Raw genomic sequence first — 26,267 nt, 5'->3', positions numbered from 1 at the left:
AACACAGTTTCCCACACATATTACCCTCCACACTGATGCAGATTTCCAAAAGCCAGCTGGCTTGAGGAGCCACGCTATCTCCTGAGGTGACTCCAAACCTTAATTACCCCAGGAACAGAGGTCTAGATGGATATGTGAGACAGCAGCTCGCTGTGCTGCCTAAGAAACCCGGCAAATAATGAGGAGGCAGGGGTAAAGAAAGGAAAGCAAACTTCATTAAAATGAAAAGCATTAAAAATACCCCTCTCTCTTTCTTCCTCCTCCTCCTCCTCCTCCTCCTGCGGTATACTGCAAACCTGGCCAAAGCCCAGACTCATTGAGGCATCAGACTCAGTGGTATCTAACTGAGAGGGACATTAAGACCAGGATTTGGAATCAAGCCTCTATCTGCTTTTAATTCCTTGTTTGGGATTAAAAACGGTAATTGTCTGGTGGTGGAAACACCAGATCTGGAGCTCGACCAAAATGTAATCAATTGTTCTTTGGCTCACGGCCTACACCTGTTCAGCTAACAGCTATCATGTAAATCCATTAATTCATTTCTGGTTGAACATAATAACTAAGAGGCCCAGACACAACTCTGTTAGTGTAGGTAATAAGAGAGCTGATTTGAGCTAAATATTTTATCTGTACGGAGAAACTTTCTATGTTTTCTAGGTCAGTGGATGGTTCCTTACATTGGCTTTTAAAACAAAATTATTTTCTAGTTATTTCTAGTGTAATAATAAGAGAATGTATCATTAAAAGTTACTCTCACTGTGACTTTTAATGACGCGGGTGATGTGGATGATCACTCCACCGTGAGCTCTAATACTTTGATATTCCATATAAGATGTAGATCTAAGAGCAGTACAAGTACTTTACAGAGAAGAAATTTAACTTCAGGGTACTTAAAGCATGTTCTTACACTGATTTTTTAAATTATTTTCTTTTTACCTTTTTATCGTCCCCAGTGCTCTTGAATATTTGTTTGATCTTCCAGTGCTTTTTAAAGAAGAAGAAGGAAATAGGCCTATTTGTGATCTGAAATACCACACTGTGTAACTCACATCAGGTTATTTAGATTCATAACCGACACATCAAAAGCTGTTTTCAATAAGGTTCCACATGATAGAAAAAAAGTGTATTCAAGAATATATTTGTCCCCTCAACACAACATTTAAATAAAAATGTCTCCTTCTTACATTCAGTGCAGAGGCACTTTACCAAATAAACTTCATTGCATTTGTCTCCGGTCATTTTCTCTCCAAGATCCTTGAGCACACATGTGAGTCACCGGCACATGTCTACCTCGCACCCCAACTCGATCCCTGTGTGGCCTTTATGTGATTATTGAGGCTTTTCATTGTGCACAAAGACATAATGTTACTGTGGCAGAATAATTCAGCACTGGTTTGCAGGGTACAGACATAAATGGCTTTTTCAACCTTCATTAAGAGCTGCTCTTCATCAGCCTGGTACATCGTCAACGAAACATGAATACGGCAACGTTTTTTATTTGTTTGGTGTCATGCAAGGACATCTAACCCACTTTACTTTAGTGAGACTAAGAGTTTACAGACATGCTAGCAGGTCTGAGACAATATAGGCTATAGACTGTATATAAAAACAAATGATGCATCTCCATTTTCTCTGTTAGAAACAATTGGGAGAGTCAATGGATTGATGGCACCACAGTATCAAGGCTGTCAGTCTCAGCTGTCAATCATGATGTCTCATTAAACATACCTTTGTGCCCTTGAACATACATCAGTGTGATAGGAACTACCTCAAATGGCAGAAACCATGTGTACTTTGACATGGCATTGGCAGGTTATATCTCCTATACTGCAACTAGCCACTAGAGGGTAATCTAGTTGTCCTGGCTTCATTTTTAGCTGTCATGTCGTCCATCCACATCCTGGTAATAGAAAACTGTCATTTGCTCCCAGTTCAAATGCCTGTGCAGTAGACAGAGGTTTTTTTTATCAGCTCCAGCTCCGATTGACAGTAATGAAACGAGACAACCCGGTGAACTCGCTAATTTGGCAACACAGCGAGGTGAGAGAGCTTCTCATTTTTTCGTCGCGTCCATTACATCCAACATGACACACCCGTGGTGTGAGCTGAACTCCTGGCCATGGTAAAGAAGTTTTAAGCGTCGTTGCTTGGGTATACCTGCTAATTATGGTGTAAAAGGGGTAAATGTATTAGGGACAGTGATGCTTTGAGCTAAATGCTATCAACAACATGCTAATATGCTCACTCAATGGCAATGATCAGGTATATCAGATGAGGTATAATGTTTGCCAAAGTACAGCTGAAAGGAGGTTTATAAAAAACTAAAACTAAAACATTTTGAAAACTTGATGGTGGCGGTAGATGAAAGTAAAGTCATTGCAAATACTTTTATCCTGAGGGGACCGTGTGTGTGTGGATTAAAATTCACAGCAAACTATCCAACAGTTGTTTAGACAATTTGGCTAAAAACCAAAAGTGGTGGTGGTTCTTGTGGAAAAAGAAGAGCACCAAATCAACTTTTTGTCCCTGAATGTCTGTATGAACGTTGTGCCTGTCTATGTTGAAGATGTAGAGATATTTTACAGAGAAAGGCAAATTATCTGACCTGCCAGCGATTTAAGAAGCAATTTCAGGGCTTCACGACTGTCCATCCAAAAGATGTTGAGATATGTCACTCTGGACCAAAGTGATGGACCAGCATTACCAAAGAAATATGATCGCTTGAGTTTTTCTTTGAGGACCCAAACTGGTGTCTGCTAAACTAGAAATAAAGGTGAGCCATTTTGAGAGAGGTTATTATGGTTGGGTTTGGTTTTAGCTTGAGCTAATTTTGAGACAAGCTGCTGTTCATACTGCTAAGTGATCTGACCAGCCTGAGCTCCACTGGTGTAGAGGAGGTGCTGCACAGCCTCTGAAAATCAAATTCAGTCGACTTCTGAACTGCTGTTGCAGATGCAGCTTTAAAGATGAAAGCAGTGTGGGAGTCACGTACCAAGATAGAGAGAATAGGACTGTCAATGCAGAATGCAGCAAAGACAGTCTCCCGAGCTCGAACTTCACTTAACTTTGGCCACCGCTGACAGTTTAGATTCTCAGATACAATTAATTCCTGGTAGCTCAGTGTTGCACACACACACATGAGGGGAAATGAGAGAATAGGCTTAATGATTTTTTTTTCTTTTGTTGACAGGATTGTTAAATCAAGTGAAGCCATTCGATATCAATATTCTAGAGGTTTTCATTATACATAAAGCAATTGTTGATGCAGCTGAATTGTCCAGGATGTAAAGAAAAGGCTTTATCATAAAGGATACAGAAATGGAAATTTCTACTGTGGCAAAACCTATTCTGAGATATCTTTTTTAAGAAACACAAAGGGTGAATAAAAACACATTTGTTGGACGCATTATCAGACAATGCTCAGTCATCCTTTGGAAAACCCTGTATGGCCTCTGGGACGTAAGCAGTGTATTTTTATACCTCAGCATTTTAGATATATTGTATTTCAAGACAACAGCAGTAAATAATGTATTTTTTGATTCTATAATGTTTCAGCATTTCAACATATAATGAAATCTTGTCACAGCTGTGTGCAGGCCATAAGTGTGACTCATGGATACAATTGTTATCTGTTTTTAAACCATTCAGACGATCTCTAAAAATATGGATGGTTGTTCCCTCACAAGAATGTGAAATCAACTCAGTTCATAGCAGTTCTTAGAATAGACAAGTACACTCTGTATCCTTGTAGACCACAGCTCCCTGTAGAAAGTTGATCAGACAGCAGCTTATTGAAAATGCTGCTGTGAGTGTCCTCACACAATGCTGCAGAATATCTACCCAGTTCTGAGATCATTGCTCTGGCTCCGTGTGTGTCAAAGAATTGATTTTATAACTCTACTACTGGTTTTGTAAAGCACTGAGTTGTTTATAGCCAAAGTGTATTTCTGCTATGTTGTTAAGTTTGCTCTCTGTCTCCTGAGTCAAAACTGAGCATAGAAAGGCAGCGCTCCATTTATAAACCAAATAACCACACAAATTCACAGTTCTTTCAAATCAAGTTTTAATTAAATTAAACATGAGGCTGTAGATTTAATATGTTGAAAATGTTGCCAACCTTGCTGCATGGCAACATGGGTAATATTGTTGAGCACTTTGTTTCAAACTGAATTATCTCTATTGGATGGATTGTAATATATTTTTTACTACCATTCATGGTTTCCAGAAGATAATCCTATAACTATCTCCAGCACCACCTGTTTGTGGTTTGAAATAGCAAACATTTTATTATTGGGTTGATGTGAAAATATCTCGTTGTTGATTTAACATGTAGTTATCCCTTGAGCCCAGACAGCATCTTCCTATATACTGTTGGGATCCTCAGACAATTTTGCTCGAAAGTAAAATTTCTGTTGGTTGGATCCCTGCAAAACTTAGTGCATGCATTCATCTTCTGTAATTGTTTTGAGGTCGTAACTTTTCAGCAAGAGTCAACATTTAATGCTGTCCAAACTTTATGACCAAATACCTGCAAATTGAATGATATTTTTTTCAGTCACACCCGTACTTCGTAGTTTCTAATTTACCAATTAGAAAATGTTCACCATCACCATTAACATCTACCATCATCATTATGAGCATTTCAGCATGTTGGTGCAGCATGAATTGATATTTCTCATTAGGTATATTTCTGCCATCTAATTCATGGCTTCAGGATGATGATGATAATAGAGTTAAAAACTGGGTTTCATCAATGTTGTGCGCTGCTCTGTGTGTACTGCATCTTTTTACTGACTCATGCTCTGGAAAAGTGATGTAGAAATGAATTTAACCTTACATTTACCTCACTTTTTTATTTATATGGTCTGCGACTCCACTCGCTTTTGTTTTGTACTCCCTGGTAAAAGGAAAGGTGTAAAAGAAAAAAGTTCCTACAGAAACCTGAGGGGATCTTTAATCATTACTCACAATAATGAATGTAATAGATGGAAATGAAAGCCATTTTGGTTTGTGAAATATAGGCCAGGGTTCAGCGCTGTACCTGGTGCTCTTCGTTGTCATTGTCATTATCAAAGAGAGAACACGGCTAAATGAAAGAATTAAGGTCATGACTTCGGTATCTTGGCTCTGATTCATGTTAGCCTGATGTCCATGGATTTGAACTGTAGCTCTTTGAAGACCAACTTCAATCATTTTAATGAGTTCATCATATTGCTGCTGCCTGAAATGTCCCTGATGTCACTGCAGGGTCTACTCTAAATATATTCCATTGTTGTAACCATTGATTTTTTTCCCTCTGATACATTTTTTTAATGATCTACATGCTCCTCTGAGGATTAAAAAATACTGTAGGATCCCCAGTGGTGCCCAAACACAGCAGAGCTTCGATGGGTTAAAGGTTGATAAATCCCATAAAATAGGCCAAAAGAAGAGCTGTGCACATTTTAACAACAATCTGGTACAAACCAAATCAATGCTCATGCTCTTCATGGTAATAATCATCTGGAAATAGCCCCAGGATACATAAAAAAAGCAGCGTAAAAGCTACAAATGATGTTTTGAAACAGGATAATTGCTTGGATGACACATTTTCTACTGAAGGAAGAACTACAGGAGTATGCTATGATTGTGAACATTAAAAGTACATAAATTGCTGTATTAAGAGTAAAAAAAGTGAGCTTGGGTATAGAAATATAAACGTTGGTTCTGTCTTGCTTCTGTAAAGTTGGCAAAAATTAAAATGTTTGACCGGCAGCCATGATGGAGTATTCTGCAATATGTATTAACATGCTACTCTGTGAGGCTGTAGTGTATGGTCGTGTCAGCATGCTAACATGCTTTCAAAGATAAATTCAAGTTTTGCTCCTATCATGGTGCTAGATGTAAAATTAAAGGACTGACCATAATTCCTCCGTAAAGCATCCCGATTATGCAAACTAAATTTCATGGCAACTAATTCCATAATAAAAAGTCGAGATGTATCAGACTGTCAGGCTGACGTGCAAACTGACTGATACTGTTGCCTCATTCAGGAGCCATTTTGCTAACACCACTAATAACCTCATTAAAATGACATTGCGTTTCATTCAAAACATATTTGCTGTTGTAATAATTTAGCTAAGAATATGAATGAGAAATTGTTTTGACATTTTTAGTCAGTGTATAATGAACCTTTTTTCATGAAGGAGCAATGGAGGAGAAAACCTGTTTTTCATGTAATATAGATCATCATAAAGATGATGCAGACTTATTATTACCCCTACAGAGCTCACACACTAATGGAAATTCTCCTTGACTTTGTAATTTGGTGTTTTAACAGCTCTGATTCTGAATCATATTAGCCTTGTTATTGTCCGTCATTACTTACAGTGTGTGACAGCTGCTGTGACTAATATCTATCCGAGCAAAATTAATGACTTACCCATTTTTAAAAGACTTTATCAAAAACACCAAGGGCCTGGAATCTAACAAACAAATGAATCAATTTTGACTGCATCAAGACGTAATTAAACCGTCATTACGGCTCTAATTTAGAAAAATAATGAGACCAGAACATTAAGAAACTTCACTTTTGTTTCAGTTCTTTAAATCAGCGCAGCATAGGCGACTCACAGATCCAAGCACTTTCAAAGTGACTTTGACAACTTTGTTTGTGTCTTTTTTTCCTCACAAAGGATTCATTTGAAATCATTGTAGAACAAGACAGACAGTGTTTCTTTTTGTTGCTTAAGCACACACATGTGAACGTCATAATTTATTTATAAATTCTGAAAAGTGTGCCACAGAGAAAGCTTGGATTGCTACGTCAGGCTTCAAAAAACTGGATGGTGCTCATAAAAGTTTCAGCTCCTTTCAGAATGGAGAGTTCAGACATGTTGTCTTTAATCATTTCATTTCACATTAAAAGTTGGAAAACACACACTCTATATTTCTTGGTGCAGTCAGAGGTCCCTTTTTCATAAAACATACAAGAAAGGTTGGCAAGTCTCCAGTAACCTTATCTGACGGGCTCTTATGCTGAGATCTGATTCTTGTTTCTATCAGACCTAAGCAAACTTATTTCATGCTAACCCTCTGTTTTCATACTTGTAATTTGGCTTTCATCTTTAGTCAGATGCTTTCACAACAGGAGCAAGACAATTTTTGAGAATGTGAGGGGTGGCGTCTGCGTTGTGCAGCAGGAGGGCATGACATGACGTATAAATTCTGCTGCGGAAATCACACGATCACCTAGCATCAGCTCTTATCACTAAGAGCTCTCAAATCTCATTGTCTCTCCAAGTTTACCTCTTCATAGGCATCATCTATGGGGCCGCATTTTAATACTGGAATATACGTTGTAGTCTTCCAGTTTTGTGTCTGTCTCATGTTAGAAATGTAATTAAAACAGCAACTCGCTCGCTGTGAAATTTCCCTACATTTTCCAGCTGTAATCTCACCTCATTTGTACATTTTTCAGACATATTACCCGGTGGATGGCAGGAAACGTTCCAGAAAACATCCATAGCAACTGACATCAGACATTTGCTTTATCACATACAGCCCCTCTGGAAAATTTTAAGAAAGTGACTATACTTCAGTGCATGTCTGAGGCAGCTATTCACTACAGTTATGGAGTTGAAGAGTATTTTCAATGCAATGTCAAATGGCTACTTCAAAGTCATACTCTGCTGCATGTAGCGCAACCTTCTTATACAAAAGCCCCCAGCGAACTGGTCCTTGAAGATTCCTGTCTGTATTTCAGACAAGATTCTGGTCTTTGATTTAGGAACTGAACAGTAATAGATGCATCTTTGATGTTGCATTTAAAGACGTCACATGTGCCTCTGTATAGTTTTAGCGTTGACAAATGCATGGTGGAAATTTGTGAAAACAATAAAGCTGAAATTCATTATCAGGGGGAGTTTGCCCCATAATTTACAGCTTTGATGCCAACAATATTTCCAATGCCGTCACATCAAAAATGTTCTAAGCAACTGCTGAACTCTGATGGCATCCCATGTGAGATGCTCGTACCTCATTTTTGGCGTGTTTCTTATTTCAGTCTTTTCACAACAAAGTATATCAGGAGTGAAGTTGGAGGATGATCAGATCATGCAGTTAAATTAAGTATCTGTGTCATCACTCCAACACCGAATACTGATGCTTCCATAAATAGAGAGTCTATTGACGTCACAGTTAACTCCTAACACATTAATTTGAACCTGCATAAGGTGTGTGAATACGTTACTGATGGCAACTCTCTTCTTCTCTCACACCTCCGATAAAACTTGACTGAGGAGCTGCAAGCCTTTGTGTGTGCGCCTTTCACAGAGGCAAATCTCAGCGGAGTAGCGGCACTTGTGCTATGACAGTTGAGCTTGGGACGTCGAAGTCTCGCACTTTTCTTATTTTCTATGTCTTTTTATTTCTCTCCTTGGCTACTGTGAACAGACTGAGTCTTCCCAATTAGCAGTTTTCTGAAGAGTTGTTGTGACAGGCATGGAATACAATTTACAGTTGTTAAAGCTTATCAGAAGTTGCTGTCTGTGTCTAAAAAGGATGATATTGATAATATTCTCGAAAACTACATGAAGAGAAGTATTGTGATGATTGATTGGATATGTTAGATCAAAGGTGGCCTAATCCTTACAACACATCTGTTCAAGCTGCTTAAACGCCCCTCCTGAAATTTCTATCTGCTGCCAGATAATGGAGCCTGGTCACAAATCACACCTTGCCTCTTGTAAGCTGGTGGGAGACCTGTGCAGCTTAGCCAAAAGCAGGAAGACATTTTCTGCAATGGGGAGACCAAGAAAAGAAATGTAAGATTGGTGCTATTGTTTCCTGGAAGTGCAGCTGCTACATTTATTATTATCTGATATGAAGGAGGCGATGAGAAATGTGTGGATGAATAATGGAATCCAGTGATTTCACAGATCTCACAAACTTGCCTTACGTGAAGTGTATGTTATGTTAATCATTTAAAGTTTATTATTTATACAAAAACTCCATGTCTAGCGCCAAGAAACTCTGCAAAATGTGGGTGATTTTGAGGTTAATTCTTTCTTTGAGCCAAGATCTGAGAGAGTTAGTCGTACAATACAGGCTCCTTTCCTTTTCCTACATTTTCTTTAGAAAATAAAATGAAGGAATGACTGGAGAGAGTGGAAACCGTACTGTCCAGTCAGCGTAGCAAGGTTGACTGCAGGTGATCGCATCATCTTTCAGCAGCATGCAGACATTTCACAATCTCATCTTACCCTCTGCAAGAAAGTGAGTTATTCCCAACATGTCAAACTTTTTGCTTCAAACAGGATAATTAGACCATACCTTCTGATTGAGGAGTGTGAGGCAACACGAGGAAATAGCATTGTATAGCAGTAGCAAACCAAGTTAGCTGAGTTTTAGCTAAGTAATGAGGGAATTTGAGGTTTTCTGTCTGCTTCCAGGAGACAAGGTTAATAAAACACATCCCACTTTATCTTCTACAAGCCTCAGAGCTTTTCAGATTGTTCATTGTTTCACTGTAGCAGCAGAACCTATAAAGTAGAGCTGAGTATAAGCTACATTAGGTTATGTTGAGTTGTTTGATCACATTATCCTCAAAGCCTAACAGAATGTTTTTTCCCAGATTCTTTATTTCCTCAAATTCTCTCAGTAAAGCGAGGGAAAGGGGAAACATGCAAGCTGCTTTCAGACATGCACTGAACTCCGGATAAACCTGAAAAGTGTCTGTATAGAGGACACAAATGTCCGAGTCAGTTAGTGCAGACACTCTCCAGTTTTTTACTGCCAGCCCCCAAAACCTCCAGAGAACGTCTCAATGAGCCCATGTGAGAATACAGCTGGATAATGTGCGGAGGATGACGATTACGTTTCTCACACCGGATGGTCGCAAAACTAAAATCTCAACATGAAAAAGAGATGCTATACAAGTAGTGACGAAGACATCAACTTGGAAAACAATAAGATTCGAGAGCTGTTAGTGATCAGGACTGATGTCGATGGGAAGCTGCACTCAGAACCCCCACATGGCATCATAGTGTCAAGAATATCATTAGTATTTTCTCAGTGCTTGAAAGAGGAGAACGATTTCTTCCATTCACACCAGGTGACCTCATCATACCTCCTGGGCAATGCTACGAGGGGGCCACTGTCACATCTTGCCTGTGGCATCGGAAGTGAAAAGACTCAAACGTATTGATTTCTAATGGTGGCTTTAATCTTAAATGGCAGCTCTCTGTGGGTGCCATTATGTGAAAGCTGCTCCAATGAACTGCATTGATTTTGTCTCTGGAAATGGCAGCTGCGGGTCCAGAAAGTATATTTCTTTTATACTGATACTGAGAGTCGATATGTGGCCTACCACACTATTGTTCTCAGTTTTCTCAGTCAACCATTTCCACACAGCGTTTTTGTAGTGACGTAGCTAGATAAAAGTCGATCGAGCAAACACTGACATGTTCTAAATAGAGGCATGCCTTCTCCCTCGCTGTGGAATAGATTTATTTCATTATCTCTTTATTCAAATGCATTTCGTGATCTTCACCTGTATCCTTCTGAATACCTCTGGCAGATTCTCAAAGCCAAAGCATTGTGAAAATGAGCACACACACTTGCAGCAAGATTTTAGTAAAGCATGCTGCACTGCAGACCGTCCCGCTGTATCACTGAGAATTGGGAATAGCAGTGAAGGGACTGACCTATATGAAAGAAGCGTTTTAGACCTTCAAGCCGCTGAATAAAAACCTTCATAAATTGATTGACAGCACAGTTGCAATCTCTGCTTGGGGATTGTTGGGGATAGTGCTGCCAAATGCTGTACCTGCGTCTCTGAGCTGCAGTGCAGGGTCAGCGCTGGGGGTGGCCACCTCAGCTGGGTGTAAAATGACCAGTAAATCACAGGCGAGACGGGACAGGACAGCAGCTATGTGGAGGTGTGGGGGTGGGAGGCTGTAGAGGATACGTACAATATTTTACATCAGTATTATTCAGCCTCGGAGCTCTGTCCTCACAATGCATGCCTGATCAGCCAGGAGGTTATGTGCATTCGGGGAGCAGCATACTTTTTGTGCTCTTGTGAATGTTTATGTTTGCCTCTGCCTACATTTGCATGTGCGTTCATGTGTGTGTGTTTGTGTGTGTTCGTGTGTGTCTTCGTGTGTGTTCGTGTGCAGGTCACCCTGAAGCTGCCAGACCAGATGTGCAGGAGTCTGGATTGTGTGGAATGATGAGTGGCTCCCTCGCTGACTCTGCAGACTTGCAACAAAGCACACAGGTCTCTCCAACTAATGAGCTCTCTATATAGAGAGCACGCAGCGAGAGCCTCCTCACTGCCTACAGTTTCAATCAAGGCCTCCATATCTGGGGAGCAGAGCTTTTTATGCTCATGCTGGCACCGGACCAAGGAACTTGATACAAAATGCAAATCAGCATTGAGCACCTGAGGTGGTTGTAGTTTGTTGGTGTCACACAGTGGAGTCACAGTTCCTTTGGAACAAGCTATGGAATGCAGAGGAAACTTTCTAAAGATACAAATAGGATTCTGTTATACAACACTTTCCATTAGAGCCTGACCCATTTGTCACTGGACCAATAAAATCTAGCCTATATGAGCTCTTCATGGACATGTCGGTACCAAGCTTTATGTTTGCAGAAATGTACAGATAGGAAAAATTTCATTTTACAGAATCAACAATGTAGAAAAATGAATTGGCTGTTGGAAATTGTGTCAAAGTGTATCCATAACAAATTCTAGTTTGTTATTATTACATTTTTAGATTTTATCAAAACAAAGTTTACAGATGTTTACAAGCAGAAAATATTTGAATTTATGTTTCTATATTATGTAAAAGAAATTTGGTCCAATACATTTTGTTGTATTTCATGTTTTCTTTGTATTTATACTTATTTATAATACATGTTATGTTTAGACTATAAAATATCAAGCCACAATTGCATTTAAGGGTTTGATATCAACATCTTAGGAATCATTGACAATTTATTTTTCAAAAATTCAGATTTCTTTTACTCCCTAATATTGGTATTGGCCAAGCCCCATAAAAAAACATATAGTTTGGGTTCTATTGTTTTTATTTGTCCCTATAACAAAAACCATAACTTCAGTATGTTGTGTGGGTACTGTATCACATTTACGCATCGCAGCACAAGAACAAAGATGAATCATCTGTTTTAACGTTGCGAGCTTGTTGTATTGGAAAGCTGTGCTCCCCGATGGGCTGTTAAAACCCACTCAAACAAATATAGGTTACAGAGGTTTGGAGAGTGACGCAGCCCCCCTGGAGGCAAGTGTCCAGACTTTTTACTGAGAAATGACTCTACATTATTCATTTCAGCCCTAATGTCTTTGTTTTGCAACAGTTCAGAACAGGACAAGACCACTACCTTAGCTAAGAGATGCCCATAACTACCAATGCGAAGCTGCCAAAAAACATTAGATAAATGTTCACTCAGTTCAGTGCATTGACAAGAAAAATCTAAAAATAGATAATTATTTATTTGTCATCAGCGGGAAATATACAAACAGTGCTATGGCAACAGCATCGTTATTAGAAACACCCACATGGGGGTGGGCGGGTCTTTTTAATCATCATGGTAGCATTCGGCAGAATGAATCACACCTACTATAAAATCATCACAGTGCTTAAAGTGGCTGTAATGAATCAGGCTTTTAACCCAGGGTAAATATTTTTACCTGTCTTGTGGTTTTTAACCACAGGGGAGATGATAGGAAACACCATGCCACATGTTTTTGGACTGCTTTGTGCATTATGACTCATCTAAGGTTGGTAATGATGATTTTTTTTGCACAAGAAGCAGTTTGGAATGCAAATCTACTCATATCCTACCAATTATAGCCTGGTAGCAATATCATAAAATATTCATTTTCACAGGAACCCTATTCTGTGGCGGTGCAAAATCCTCTGCGTCTGATGGAGAAGTACAAAGATAGACTTGCATACCCTACAGTGTTCCTCTGCCATATCATGTACCTGTCAGGGAAATTACAAAGACTCGTGAGCTTGCGTCAGATTTCAAACACCTAACCTTTCTGTCTTAGGTTTGTGTTTTTCTGGCAGCGCTAAATATATGAGATGCCCTCTAGTATCTCACGAGCTTGCTGTTTTGATCTGTGAGGTTGTGATATAAGCTTTGGTTAATAATTGATGTCTGGAAGGATGTCTCTCTCTCCAGCTGCTTCATAGAACTCAAAAATGACATTCCTGAAAATAAGAGGGGTCTTCTGCAGGATGAAATACTTCACTTTGTGAATTACTGATGCACTGTGTGGGAGTTCCCACCCCCTCCCAGCTCCCTTGTTATTGTGCAAAGTTCAGAGTTTTTAAGTTTGCTGTGGCCTTTAGACCAGTAAGGAGAGGCTGTGCTGACCTCATTAGTGGTTCCTGGCCAGCACATTAAGCTAGTGATCTGTGTCCTAAAGTTCCTATCTGTATGCTAAACAACAAAAATGACCTTATCTGTTTTTTCTCACATGTGTCTCTCCATGACTAATTAAGTCCGAGAAACGAGGGACTAGACGACAACTGCTCGGCATTGAGAAACATGAGAGGAGCATGCGGGTGCCAAAGCTAAGCTGCCACCAAAGAGTGTGTAAACCCAGTTCACAGGAAGGATTTGTCAATTTGGGGGAGAAGCTGATCTTGCTAGAGTTACACAACATGATAGATACCACTCTTGTGTCTGCTACTGTCAGCAGGTGGTTAGTTTGGCTTAGCACAAAGACTGTAAACAGGGGAAACAGATATATGGCTTGCTTGCCGGCACATTCAATCTCCCAATGCTTTCGCTATGCTTTGACATGTTTGCTCAAAACGATGAGCAAAGGGCTTCAAGGTGCGTTTGCTCTCATTTGGTGGGTATGTCAGTGGTGTGGCCCAATCGGCAGTGATGTGTATATAAACCCCACCAAATAAAAAAAAAAAAGGCAGTGCACACAGTGGATTCTAAAGTTCTCTACAAATGCAGCAGCTGCTGTTTGGTGTTGGCACCTGTAGAGTCTGCAACTCCAGACGGCATTGTGGTATAAATACAAATTAGCAGTTAAAACCATTGCAACTGTAAACAAGATCCTCAGTTTCTCTGTTTAATGCTTATTTTAAGCTGCTTTAGTCTCATAAGTTGTTTCTAAATGTAATTTGAAGCTCTACATAAAAAAAAAGTGAAAATAATTTCCAATCAAACAACCCAGTTTATATAAGATTAAAATTTTACACATGAATAGAAAAAACAAACCCGAACCTGCATGGTGCCCCATGCCATAGTTTAATTTCCTTAAATTATGTGCTCAGACCTATGACACAAATTTCCACTTTAGTTTAAAATTAGTGCATTTTACCCCCTCGGCAGGACTGAAATGAGGAAAAACTTTTGCCCTGTTGCTCAAAAACATTAACCTCCTAACGCTTTTTCCCATTGTGTGAATAAAATGTGGATTCATGTAAATTTGTGTTCATATTAAGCTGCTGTTGATGTTCTGAGCAGCATTGAATTGTGAACACTGAAGGTTAAGTGAAACATTAGGAAGAATGGAGATTTACATAAAGGCGAAGAAGTCCTTCAGTGGGGAAACTCACCTCACTTATTCCTGAATCTGTGCTGAATTAAATGTTTTTTAGTCAAACCTTATGTGATAGAGTGAATCAAAAATAAATAAAACAAATGTCAGAGTCGCATATTGTCATTTCACCGACAACACATCAGACCGTATCACATATGTGCAAGATAGCTGAAGGATTTGAGACATCACATGGACACAGAGAAGTTAACGTGTATTACATCTCACCATATCTCTCGATAACGTAATTGACATCATCATTTGGGAAGGCCATTTTCTCTCCAGGTGCCCCAGAGGTGTGTTCAGCACTAATTGAAGTGGATGTCTCAGGTGTCCATTGTTTAATTGATCGACTGCTTCCTCAGCACGAATATTTATTTAACTTGTCTGCAAGAGGCCAAATTACGAAAACCTTCACATTAGTTTCACATTTTCTGTTTCATTTTTTGAAGAGGAGGGGTGGGTACAAGTAACATTTGCACGCAGGAATAAAAGAAGATACCTTTTCTGCGGCTTTTGTCATACACACATATTGCTTCTTATACTCAATGCCAAGCTGCACTGAAGGCAGATGTTAGCTTTTTAGGAGGAGCTGAAGTGTTACACAATGTGCTATGCATGACTAATGTCTGCAGTGTCTTTTGGTCCTTTTTAAAATGTTATGAGTACTGCAGTAATCAGGGTGGTTGTGAAAGTGAACCAGACATCAATGTGGAAAAGGTCTAAAAAAAAATAGAGGCTGGTATAAATGCTACACTGTCCTCCTTTCTTCTACCACTGAGTCCAATTTAATTAGAAGCAGCGAATAATCCTCCAACATGGATCGCTGTTGTCTCGCTCCTTTGTGTGCTTGTCACACTGTCTGCTCACAAGGTCCCATCATAGGAGTATGAGCTCAGGGAGCATGGCACAGTTTGTATTCAGTCTGTGTGACAGGCGGGAAAGCAGCAATCTTGTCTGTGGAAAGACAATAATTCCACTCAGCGGCCATGTTGTGCACACAAATGTGCTATAAGATATCCGTGCTGAAATCTGTCACCGATCAAAATGAAATTTAAAGTCTGTGAACATATCAGAAAGACCCCCCACATACACACACTTAAGTCCTACCAAAGTCTGCTGAATTTCATGTATCTATTTTTATTTTAACATGTGATTTTGAAGCTCTCAGCCTATTTATATATTTTTTAGAAAATAAATTTCAGTCAGGAAAAACATGCTCAAAGTCTAGAAGGGTACTGTGAGAGCGCCTATACCTCCATCAAGGCTAATGCCCTATCTCATCGTGTCAAAGAGTGTTTTTCATTAATTAGAATTAACTTTGGCTGCTCGCCATGTTTTGATTTGTCCCACCAGTTTCATAATGTTAAAAAGATGCATCATAATAACATAAGCGATCTCTATCATGGTGTTTTGCTTTATAGCTGCATTACAGCGCTATTTGCTGCATGCTCGCTCACATTATTATCCAAAAAATTGTTACCATCCCTGCAGACAGTCAGACCTCATATCAGTTGCAGTTGTTGCGTACCCGCAAGTGACATGCAATACAGTTCTCTCTCTCACGTGAGGTCTTATTGTTCACCCCTCAGTCTGTGTCAGTCAAAATCCGTCGTTGCATGAGAGAGATGCATGTATGTGCAGACGGGAAAATTCAAACAAAATTCCTGGATCTGTCCAATTATTTCGATCCGCACCAAAATGTAATGTGTTCTTGCCTGACCCGTATCGTAAGCCCTTCCTTTCACCAAAACAAAGAAATAACATCCTTGGTGGGGGGAATAAGACTTTGATGTTGAACCCATTGATTGATGTACAGAGATAGAGACTTGTGAATAGCAGCCAGCCGGATATCCCCATGGGAGCCTTAGATGAGGCCTTGACCCTGGCGGTGGAGGGGTGAAGCTGTGAGAAGCATAAACTGCAAAGACAGCAGAGAGAGAGAGAACATGGGTGAGGCTGTTTAAATATTCCTCAGTTGAAATAATGTAGAGGAAAGTTTGAACCTTATACCTCGCAGTGGATAGGTGGAGATTCAGTTTGATGATGAGGGAAGGCTGGCCAAGAGCTCTTTGTGCTTGAACCCCCCCTGACCCTAACGCTTTTACACACGATGATGTTTACATATCTTCATCCTCCCACTGTGGCTTCACTCAGGAATCTAATATCTTAACTGGAGTTTCGTCCTGAGTTTCAATGAGTTTCAATCAACTATTTGATCAGTCAATCAAATGAAAATGTATCTGCAACTAGGTGATTAATTGCTGAGGTAATTTTTCATGCAAGTCCAATTCTTTATGATCCTTTTCCTTCATTTATATTCTCATGAATTTAATATTTCTGGGCAGTTTTTCTTGATAAAGCAACAACTTTGACAATTTCACCTTTGTCCCTGGGAATCTGAATTTAAAAACAATTAGTTTGTTACACAAGAAAATAAAAAGAGAAGATTTTTATTTTTATAATAATTAGTTAGTTGCATCCATCTGTGAAAATATATTTTTCTATCAAAGACATAAAAAGACAAATTAGAAAACCAGCTACACACAGCACGAACCACTTGTGCACAACCATCCATGTCTAACCTAAGCCGACAGTTCAGACAAAAATCCATTATGATCATTCCACAGTGTCAGTGCAGATGCATCCCTGACAGCAGTGAGTAAAAAATACATGTAAAAAGTTGAATATGTGCCACACACAGGCTTCACTTTCTAGGTCCTCTGCATTGTATTAGTTGGACAGAGCTTTAGGTCTGCATTACAGTCAAGACCTAAGCTTTTTAGCCATTGTTCTCCATGATTGAAATTCTCAGTCAGCCATCAATCTGCATTATAGACTGGTTTCCCCTTGTCTGGTGGGGGCTAACTGAAACAGATTGAGACAGCTCTTGCTCACTGCATCACTAATGGCTGCCAATGAAAGACGAGTCTGTGCAGTTGACCCGTATGTGGAACAGGATCACGTCCCAGCTTGGAGCGATGGGGAGGACACAGCTCAATATAAGCAGTCTCTTCAGCATCAGTCACCAGTCAACAGCATCCTCATCCTATTGACGAAATGTTGCCCAGAAACAGAATCTAATCACAGGGTTTGGACAGGCTCTAGTCCTCCTAATGGTTTACCATTAGCTGACTGGAACAAAGCCCAAAGTATAGAGAAATATAACAACATATTCAAGGGTGTCTGCGATGCATGGCAGTAATGACTTCTCGATTATTGCCATGCATCTGCATACCCCTCAGTGCCTATATATACAACTGAAAACCATATACGAGGTTGATAAATGACTTCTTGCCCACATCTGGTTTGAATCCCTTTCATTATTTTACCAGACAACCTGCATTAACCTGAAACAAGGCACAAAAACAGAAGCAAAAATTTGAGCAATATGCTTTTTTTATCCATTAACCTGTGTTAAATGGATTGTACAGCATACGGCGCGGCCAAAGTAAAACAATTTCCAGGCCATTTTGCAGGCGGGTCCGCAACAGAGTCATTACCTGCATGGCATAATTGACAGTGAACGCAGGACATCCTGTTAATTGATTACCAAGGCCTGCAGTAATGGAAAATGCAAAGGCTCATTGTGCCTTCTATAAAGCCCCCGTCAGGAACATTTCCTCACAAAGACAAGAAGAGGCAGACCCAATAATGTCTCTTCTCAGGGGGTGCTAACATCTGAAAACCTTTATTAGGCTGTTTTAATCCAACGCATATTTATCAATGTTTTTAATTTGTTCATTCATTCAACCTTTATTTTAACTCCCAGAGGTAGAGACCTCATCTACAATACAGCCGAGTACACAAAACACTCGGAAAACGTAAATAAATAAGAGTAAAAGTAGAATAGCAAGAGCCAAAGTAAAAAGCCATAGGAATAAAGACAGTATTTTAATTTAGAGCAAATGAATCAATTAAAACAAATGAATCAACTAAAACAAAAACAGCTGGAGGTAAAATAAAGTGAGATTAAAAAACTTAAATTGCGCTGAAAGGATAAATATAAGTTGAGGTTTCGATGATTCTGTGTGCCATGATTAAAACTGTATTCACCAAGCTCAATAAAGAGTTGGCAGCTGCAGTGATGATGATGGTCAGATAGTGACGTGATGTGCAGAGATGATTTAAAACAGAAGCAGGACCCCAAGGGGAGAATGTTTCTCTTCTGGAAAATAACTAAATTAACAGTTGCTGTGTCCCCCCCCCCCCCCCCCCCCCCCCCCTCCAGGTTGAGATGTGGGCCCCTCTCTCCCCTCTCTTGCAGGATTCAGCCTCCAGCTCCTCCTCTGATGCATCGTTTGCATCAGTACTTTGGAGCACTTGTCCGCGCGCTGCTGCACCTCCTCCCCACAGTGCATTCACGGACTCCACTTTGCCAGGTGATGACGGACACGCGCTCCCGAGTGAGAATGGTATGTTTTTAAACATCGGGAAATAACGTATGATGGAGACGCGCCTCGGTCACTGCCTTTTCATCCTTTTCTACGAGTGGATCTGGCTCTTCACCCTAACTTCCATCCTGGGCGGAACAAAAGCGGAGGTGAGGTGCATTCCCTCGTGTCAGCTGCCGCTCGTCGCTGCGTTTCCCCGGGAACTCTCGACGCTGGATTTTGATCATTTTGGCGAGGCACCGGCGGAGGAAGTCGGTGGATTTTACGCGCGGTCCCCGGGCGCCACAGTCACCGTCGCCGGGGATGAAAAGCACAACGTTGCGGGATTAACCACGAGCGGAGAAAGTTCCAAAGTAGAGGCACGGTCAGGGGGAAATAAAACAAGTTGCACCCAGAAGGACGCGTCATGCGAGCAACACAAACTTTCCCACTCGGAAGTGTTTATTGATCCCTTTCCTGATGACACAACCGAAAATAACACCGGGGATGCTCAACGCTTGTACGGAGAGGACGTGGAGCAGGTTGACGTGACGGTGGACGAGGATGTGGCCGGTTGGAAACGGACGCGGAGGAGCGCAGCAGAGACTTGGTCCGGCTTCAGACCCCAGGGCGAGGACGAGGGTTCGTTTTCGGACCAGGAGGAGTTCCAGCTCACAAGTTCCACATTTGCACTGAGCGGGGACACGGCTCACAATCAGGCGATGGTGCACTGGTCCGGACAAAACAGCAGCGTAAGTTTTTTAGATGTGCGCCAGGTTTTACGCACGAAGCTGGTTTGACGCAGTGTGGTTATAGGGTTCACTCACATGTCTTTGTGCGGTTATTTTAAGGAAATTGAAGATTAGGTCTTGACTGTGAATCAAACACACCTACACGCACACCTCACAAAAGACCTGATGATTTAGTGATTTGTTATGGGGACTTAATTTGTCCCCTTGAGGGCCGTAAAGACATGTAGGTCCCCACAATGTACACGCACACATACGGTTAAGTTTTGACTGTGAATTACACACACACACACACACACACACACACACACATACATACACACCCCTTGATGATTTAATAATTTGTAATGGGGACAAAGCAAGTCCCCATAAAGACTGAAAAGTCAGAGATGCAGGTTCCTAAAACACACACACACACACACACACACACACACACTTCACCCAAAACCTTTATTGATGTAATGATTTGTTATGAGGACTTTTTTTGTCCTCATAAAGACTATCAAGATATTTAGGTCCCCACAATACAAGCCCCCCCCCCCCCCCCCCCCCCCACACCACCACCACCACCACCACCACCACCACACACACACACACACACACACACCATCTTTGCTAAATTCGCTGATGTGATGATTCTGCAGTTTAAAGAAAATAAATGAGAAAAAAAATATATAAATGCAGTGTTCTGTATATAGAGTTTAAAGGGAGTTCTGTCTTCTCGTATCTCCGTCACTCTCTCTTCCACTCACATCACTCGTTCATATGCACTCACTGAAAGGCACATTGTGCGTTGGCAGTTGGCTATAGGCATACATCAGTTAATAAATTAGATCAATAAAAGCCACTGATCTTCTTGCCTGAGCTTTACGCTTTGCACAAAATATGAATGACGCTATAAAGGTTTGGTATAAGCTAAAGCTCGGTGACTGCTGCACTGTGGTCTCAGATATAAAAGTTAAGCAGATGTTATATGTACAGGATCATACAGCAGACAGGTGGAAAAATAATAATAATATAATAATATACTGAATAGTCTATATCCACAGAGAGAGAATAATTTCCCATGTTAAATGACGAGGTGAAATCCAACAGAAATATCAGTTTTTAAGCTGTTTTTAAACCTAACCAACTCGTCCTCCTTGTATCCAGGGGACTGGTGGTCCACAGTTTGAGAACATAAAAAATGAAACGTCCCATGTCTGTGGTTTTGAACTCCCAGCAACCCACACTGGAGGATATGAGTGAACGTGAAGGCACTTAAAACAACAGGGAGTCTGCCATGCAAGCTCATCCATTAAGTGCTCTATGTACAAGCAATGGGACTTTAAAATCAATCCGAAAAGATACTTGGAACCATGACAACTTTAAACTAAAAACCACACTCACATGCTCCCTCGTTTTTATTGTTTTGGTAAGGAGTCAAGCAGCAGTATTTATATTTTTTGTAGTCCCCAAATAGACATTTCAGTGAGACCAATGAAATGTGTCATTGTCTGCATGTCCTACTTGAGATGTAAGCATGAATTCTTTTGGCTGTGGGTTGAAATTTCCTCTCTGGCAATATTTTTATGTAAAGGAGCGCTGGTCGTCTTGTGCTGGATCTCAGGAGCCAGAGATCTGCTTGCACAGCGAATCTTTTTGTCCTTGTGACCGAGCAGTAGTATTTTGTCTTTTAGAGCTGCAACAAACAGTTACTTTCATTATCAGTTCATATGCCTATTCGTTTGCTTTTTGTTTGGGTTTGTAAATGAAATGAAATTGTGGACTATTTTTCGCTGTAACGTATTCTGTGTTTAATCTGTGCACGTAGAGAAGTCGTGGTGTTATGAGGCATTTGAATGCTGGGACTGTTTATTGGCTTCCTCACCTGTTTCCCTCTGTTTCATTATGCTATGCTATTTACGCTAATCACATGCTAGATTTAGCTTAATATTTAGCATACACTCATGAAAGTGGTGTCCATCCTTCTTATTCATTCAACACTCACCAAGCATTTTTACCTATAATAAACTAATTTTGAGCCACAAAATCAAAATGTTCCTACACGTTTCCACTTCTTCCCACTGTACAAAAAGAAAGCCAACATAACCATGGTGCGGTGCCGCCATCTTTGGCTTTTGATGTCATTTGGAACCAGAGTGTACACTGGACAGACACCAGTGTAATAAGAACAACCTAAAATGGGTTAAAGTGATCTTCAGTTTGGTCCATGTCCCTTTCATTAACATGAAGGATGCAGGGATTATGAGCTATACGGTAGCCAGCTACCAGGGGGCGATCAAGATTATTTGGTTTCCCTTTTGTGGAGCTGTCATTTCATCCATCTTTATGCACAGTCTAGTTTGGGGGCAGTCTCAGAGTTATTATCCATCTGGAGCAAATTAAACGTATCTAACTTTTATCACAAACGTGATTACTTCATCATGATTGGACCAAAGTTGTCATGTGACACATGCAGATGGAGGACAAAAGAACTGTTGTAATGTATGATATAAAGTACACAGCTTGCCTCGGCTTTAGATAGAATCATAATCATATAATTTTAGGGTGTGTGTATTGTGATTTGTGGACATTATGAGATTGTACCATTGTTTCGGGCTTGGTTTCAGAACCGTTGCACTCCTACCATAAACTGAAAGAGTGGTAGTACCCTGGGGGTTGTGTGTAAGGATCAGCAAGTCATACAGCACTAATACAAGTTTCTAATCAGTAGCAGTCAGCATTGTAAACCCGATGTTCAGTTATTTGTCTTAGATTCGAGTCATTTTTACCAGGATGATGGCAGTTTCTGTGTGTGTTCCCACTTCTGCGACATGCCACACCCTCTGTCACTGTGTAGGTGCAGGCAGAATCTAAAAAAGGTTGAACACAACTAGGCACAGACCAGTAGACCTGTCGTACAGGCTGATATATTTTGTAAAGTAGATTAATTGGACATCTGCTATGAAGAGGGAAGAAAAGGTTTGAGGGTTGGTGAATTCTTGCATTGTTCAGATATACGTCATATCTCCCCTGGCTTGTTACTGTGACTCAGTTTGTGGGGGAAAGTGCTGCTCCGTCTTGACACTTCAGATGGCTGCCTCACATGTTGACTTTGTCATACATGAAATCAAAAGTGCGTGCAGCCTCGTGCAATGTTTTTTTTCAGTTTTTGCAGCCTGATAGTTGCTTTAAAGTAAAACACCTGAAGGAAAGCAGTCGGTTCATACATACAGCCTTTGAAACACATTAATTGAGGCTGATATTGGCTTGTCTAGATAATTAGTCCAGTTTCAGATTTCATTTTGTCATTCATTTGCAGCTGAAGTCTAGATGGTGGATTTTATACTTATTAATTAATTTATCTATCTAAATATCACAGTTTTAAAACTAGTGAGTGTTTCAATCAACACAAAAACAAAGAGAAATGCATAAGAGCACTCAGACAATGTGCTGCTTCCACTCTCGCTCATGGGGTTATTATCTAGTGAGTTCTCACTTCATGTGAACAATTAAAATTCAGCAATAAACAGACATGCTTCAAAGATTTCATAACAATGAAAGAAATTGTAACAAAGCAATATATTATTTCATAATTAAAAGCAAAACGGACAAAAACCAGATAGCAATGCTAAGAGAATAATCATCGCACAGACTAAGGCGCCCTAAGAAAAGGAATCTTGGATTCAAACAGCATCAATGGCAAAATTAGTTAAAGGTTTTGCTGTTTGCATTTTGTATTTGTGTAAGTTTTTATTTTTGTCTGTTGTGTAAAGTCATGCTACACACTTATAATTGGCCTTTCTTCTCAGCCAAAGTTTGATTTCTGAAACAAGACCACAGCATCGTCGACGAAGAGATAGTTGATTGCTTAGAAGTTGTTATATTGTGGGTTTAAGTTACAGCTTCATCCGAACAGTGTCTGCTCGACTTTACGGTGACGTTATATGCATTTCAAATTAACAGAATAATGTTAATTATACAACAAATTATTTAATTATAAGACACGGGTTGCATTTCAATTGATTTTAATGAATGACATGTTTTAAGTAATTTGAACTTTCTCTTTTGAAGAGAGGACTTCCATGTGCTGGAAGGGTTTTATTCAGGTGCTCTAGATTCCTCTCACAGTCCGAAGACATGCAGGTAGGGTGAAGATGTCAGGATTGCCAGTGGGTTTGAATGTGTTTGTCATTCTGCGTTAGCCCTGTGAGACTGTCAGACTGTCCTGCCCAGGTGCATGCTGGGAGAGGCTGCAGCCCCCTTGACCTTGAACACATCTGTCTTCTTTTGTTTCCATTTGATCCAGCTGTTTTAAAATTCACATGTATAATGTTGGATCATTTAAAAATGTCCATAGAACAAACAGCATACAAGCAGCACACTGTTACATTTAAGAGATATCACAGGAAATAGATATCTTACAGAAATGATTGTGTTCAGAAGCATGAAGTTTCATTTCCTTTTTAAAACCAATTCCACAACTTCCTATGAGCCGTGTCAAAGGGTTGGAATAAACAACCAATGGTTAAGGTTTGCTGGGTCTCACCTCCAGGCTTCTCAAGACCCTGTATGTGGAACCTTTGTTGACTTTCTCCTACTCCAGTAAAGAGCTTCTACTATTGGAAGATATATTTCTCTGCCTTGAGCAACCTCAAGACACAGCTGCTCGATCCTCTATCTTTCAGCCAGTGCATACTTATTTCCTTGCTCATGGGCGCTCAAGTCCGTGTTTTGTAGTGATTTCAGCTCCTCCATATTCAAGCGGAGAGCTTCCTCCTCTTCACAGACCTTGTGCTTGATAGGTTGGCATGTAGCTTCTCGTCATCTGCCTCACTGAGACTTGGTAGAATATCTCATCTGCCTCTGCAAGCTGGAGATGGGCCATGTATACTCTCAGTAGTTTCATCCAAATCTTGGTTGCTTCTCCCTCACTGAGCAGCGGGTAGAAGCAAAACTCTACAGGTTAAGTTTTTTGAATTCTAGATATCATCAAGAGGCTTCCTCAGTTCATTACTTACTTGAAAGGTCCAGTGTGTAATAGATAGATCATGATTATGTGTTTATTTGATTGTGTGTTCATTTGTAACTTTCAAAATTGTAGAGAAACCCAACAGTTCTAACAATGAGCAACCACTTTGGTGACTATGGAGAGAAAAAAAACTCCTTCATTAACTCGAAGAAACCAGAACTAGTGTGGGCGGACATCTGCCTTGACCGGTTGGGGTGAGCAGAAAAGAAAACAATTTTAGTTGAAGAAAGGCCTTTAAAGACACTTTAAGTGTTGTAAAATTCCATATATTTTTTACATATATAGTAGTGTGATACCTTTGATGAAAGGGTGCTGACAACCCTTGCAGTACTGCATGTTGCATTAGAATGCAAAGAGTATGTACTGTGAGATGAACAAGCTGTCGCTACATCTTCTGTCCATTCACAGCAGACATCTCCCCCCATATCACTGAAATAATTCAGTTTTATTCAATTATTAATCTGCACCGTCCTGTGAAAAGCGAACAGCTGCCATACGTTTAGTACACGTGCTCGAGAAAACTGCCATTAAAGAAAGCACTTCCACAGATATTTAGGTTTTCTAATGCCAGTGTCACTTGTCAGAGGGAAACAGAAGTAAATGATCAGTTGAAGATCAAACAGCATGGAGGTTATTTCAGGATGGAGAAAAAGATAAATGTAGCTCATTTCATGATGTCATTTCCTAGAATTTCTTTTGATTCTGTCAATGCTAAGTCATTGTGCCGTGCGGCTTAATGGATGAACTGTCAAAACTGTCAGTGTAAAGTTAGCTTTAAACTAAGTTACAGCGATTCCATCAAGGCAAGATGGGAGACATGTTACTTTGAGGTAAGATAATTAAAAGTAGTGAGTGATGTGCAAAGATAATGGTTTTCAACAATGTCAAATACAATTTAAAAGTAGCTTGTGGAAATTATTCATAATTAGGGTATACAAAAACAGTTACAGTAAAAGTAAGGCTTGAAATATTCTCCGAAAATAACTTGCTGGGTTTGAAGAACTTGAAAGTTGTGTCTTCTCTCTCTGTAACTTGCTGGTTCCTGTTTTTTATTTATTTATTTTTGCCAGAGACACCACTGAACAAGAAGTTCTTAATCACAGTGAGCACAGTACGTCTGCCAGAAGTACGACTCATCAGCCGTGAGGAAACAGCACCTAAACTGGTTGTTATCTATTTGTCATTAAATAATTTACCTTTTAATAATGTAAAATTCATATTATTTTGAGTATAACACTGACCTAACAGTGTTAATGCATCTTACTTAACAAGATGATTAAAGTGAGGCATGGTGGTGCAGTGGTTAGAACTGTTGTACACAAACTAAAAATCAATAAATGTCAAAACACATAAGCCAAATAAACCAGAGCTAAGTTCAAAGCTACATTTATATGAATTTAATGACTTTTTATTTGAATTGCCAATTACCTTGGCTTGTCTTTAACGTGTTATATAACACACATTTGTTTAAATTACACCATTTTACAATTCCTTAACTAAGGAGGATTTTGTACATGCAGATTTCTTAAAGTGTCTTTTGTGGTGACACAACT

General features: G+C 39.9%; 1 protein-coding gene and 1 long non-coding RNA gene across 2 annotated transcripts in view; both read left to right on the top strand.

The window, feature by feature from the left end:
- LOC138413625 (uncharacterized) overlaps window positions 1–12,010 on the top strand; it is a 62,620-nt gene extending 50,610 nt beyond the window's left edge. Inside the window, exon 3 of the long non-coding RNA XR_011246029.1 lies at window positions 11,160–12,010. This is a non-coding gene — a long non-coding RNA (uncharacterized lncRNA). The remainder of the gene's footprint in view (window positions 1–11,159) is intronic.
- A 6,857-nt stretch (window positions 12,011–18,867) lies between these two features.
- The window catches only part of LOC109631102 (VPS10 domain-containing receptor SorCS1-like), a 46,404-nt gene continuing 39,004 nt past the window's right edge, over window positions 18,868–26,267 (top strand). The window contains exon 1 of the mRNA XM_020089703.2: window positions 18,868–19,703. Within this exon, the coding sequence (XP_019945262.1) occupies window positions 19,023–19,703 (681 nt within the window). The 5' untranslated portion in view covers window positions 18,868–19,022. The remainder of the gene's footprint in view (window positions 19,704–26,267) is intronic.

Source organism: Paralichthys olivaceus, chromosome 14, assembly GCF_024713975.1.
Source record: "Paralichthys olivaceus isolate ysfri-2021 chromosome 14, ASM2471397v2, whole genome shotgun sequence".
In the NCBI taxonomy this organism is placed as follows: domain Eukaryota; kingdom Metazoa; phylum Chordata; class Actinopteri; order Pleuronectiformes; family Paralichthyidae; genus Paralichthys; species Paralichthys olivaceus.
The sequence above is the reverse complement of the archived record's forward strand: the minus strand, read 5'-3'. Positions and strand labels throughout refer to the sequence as shown.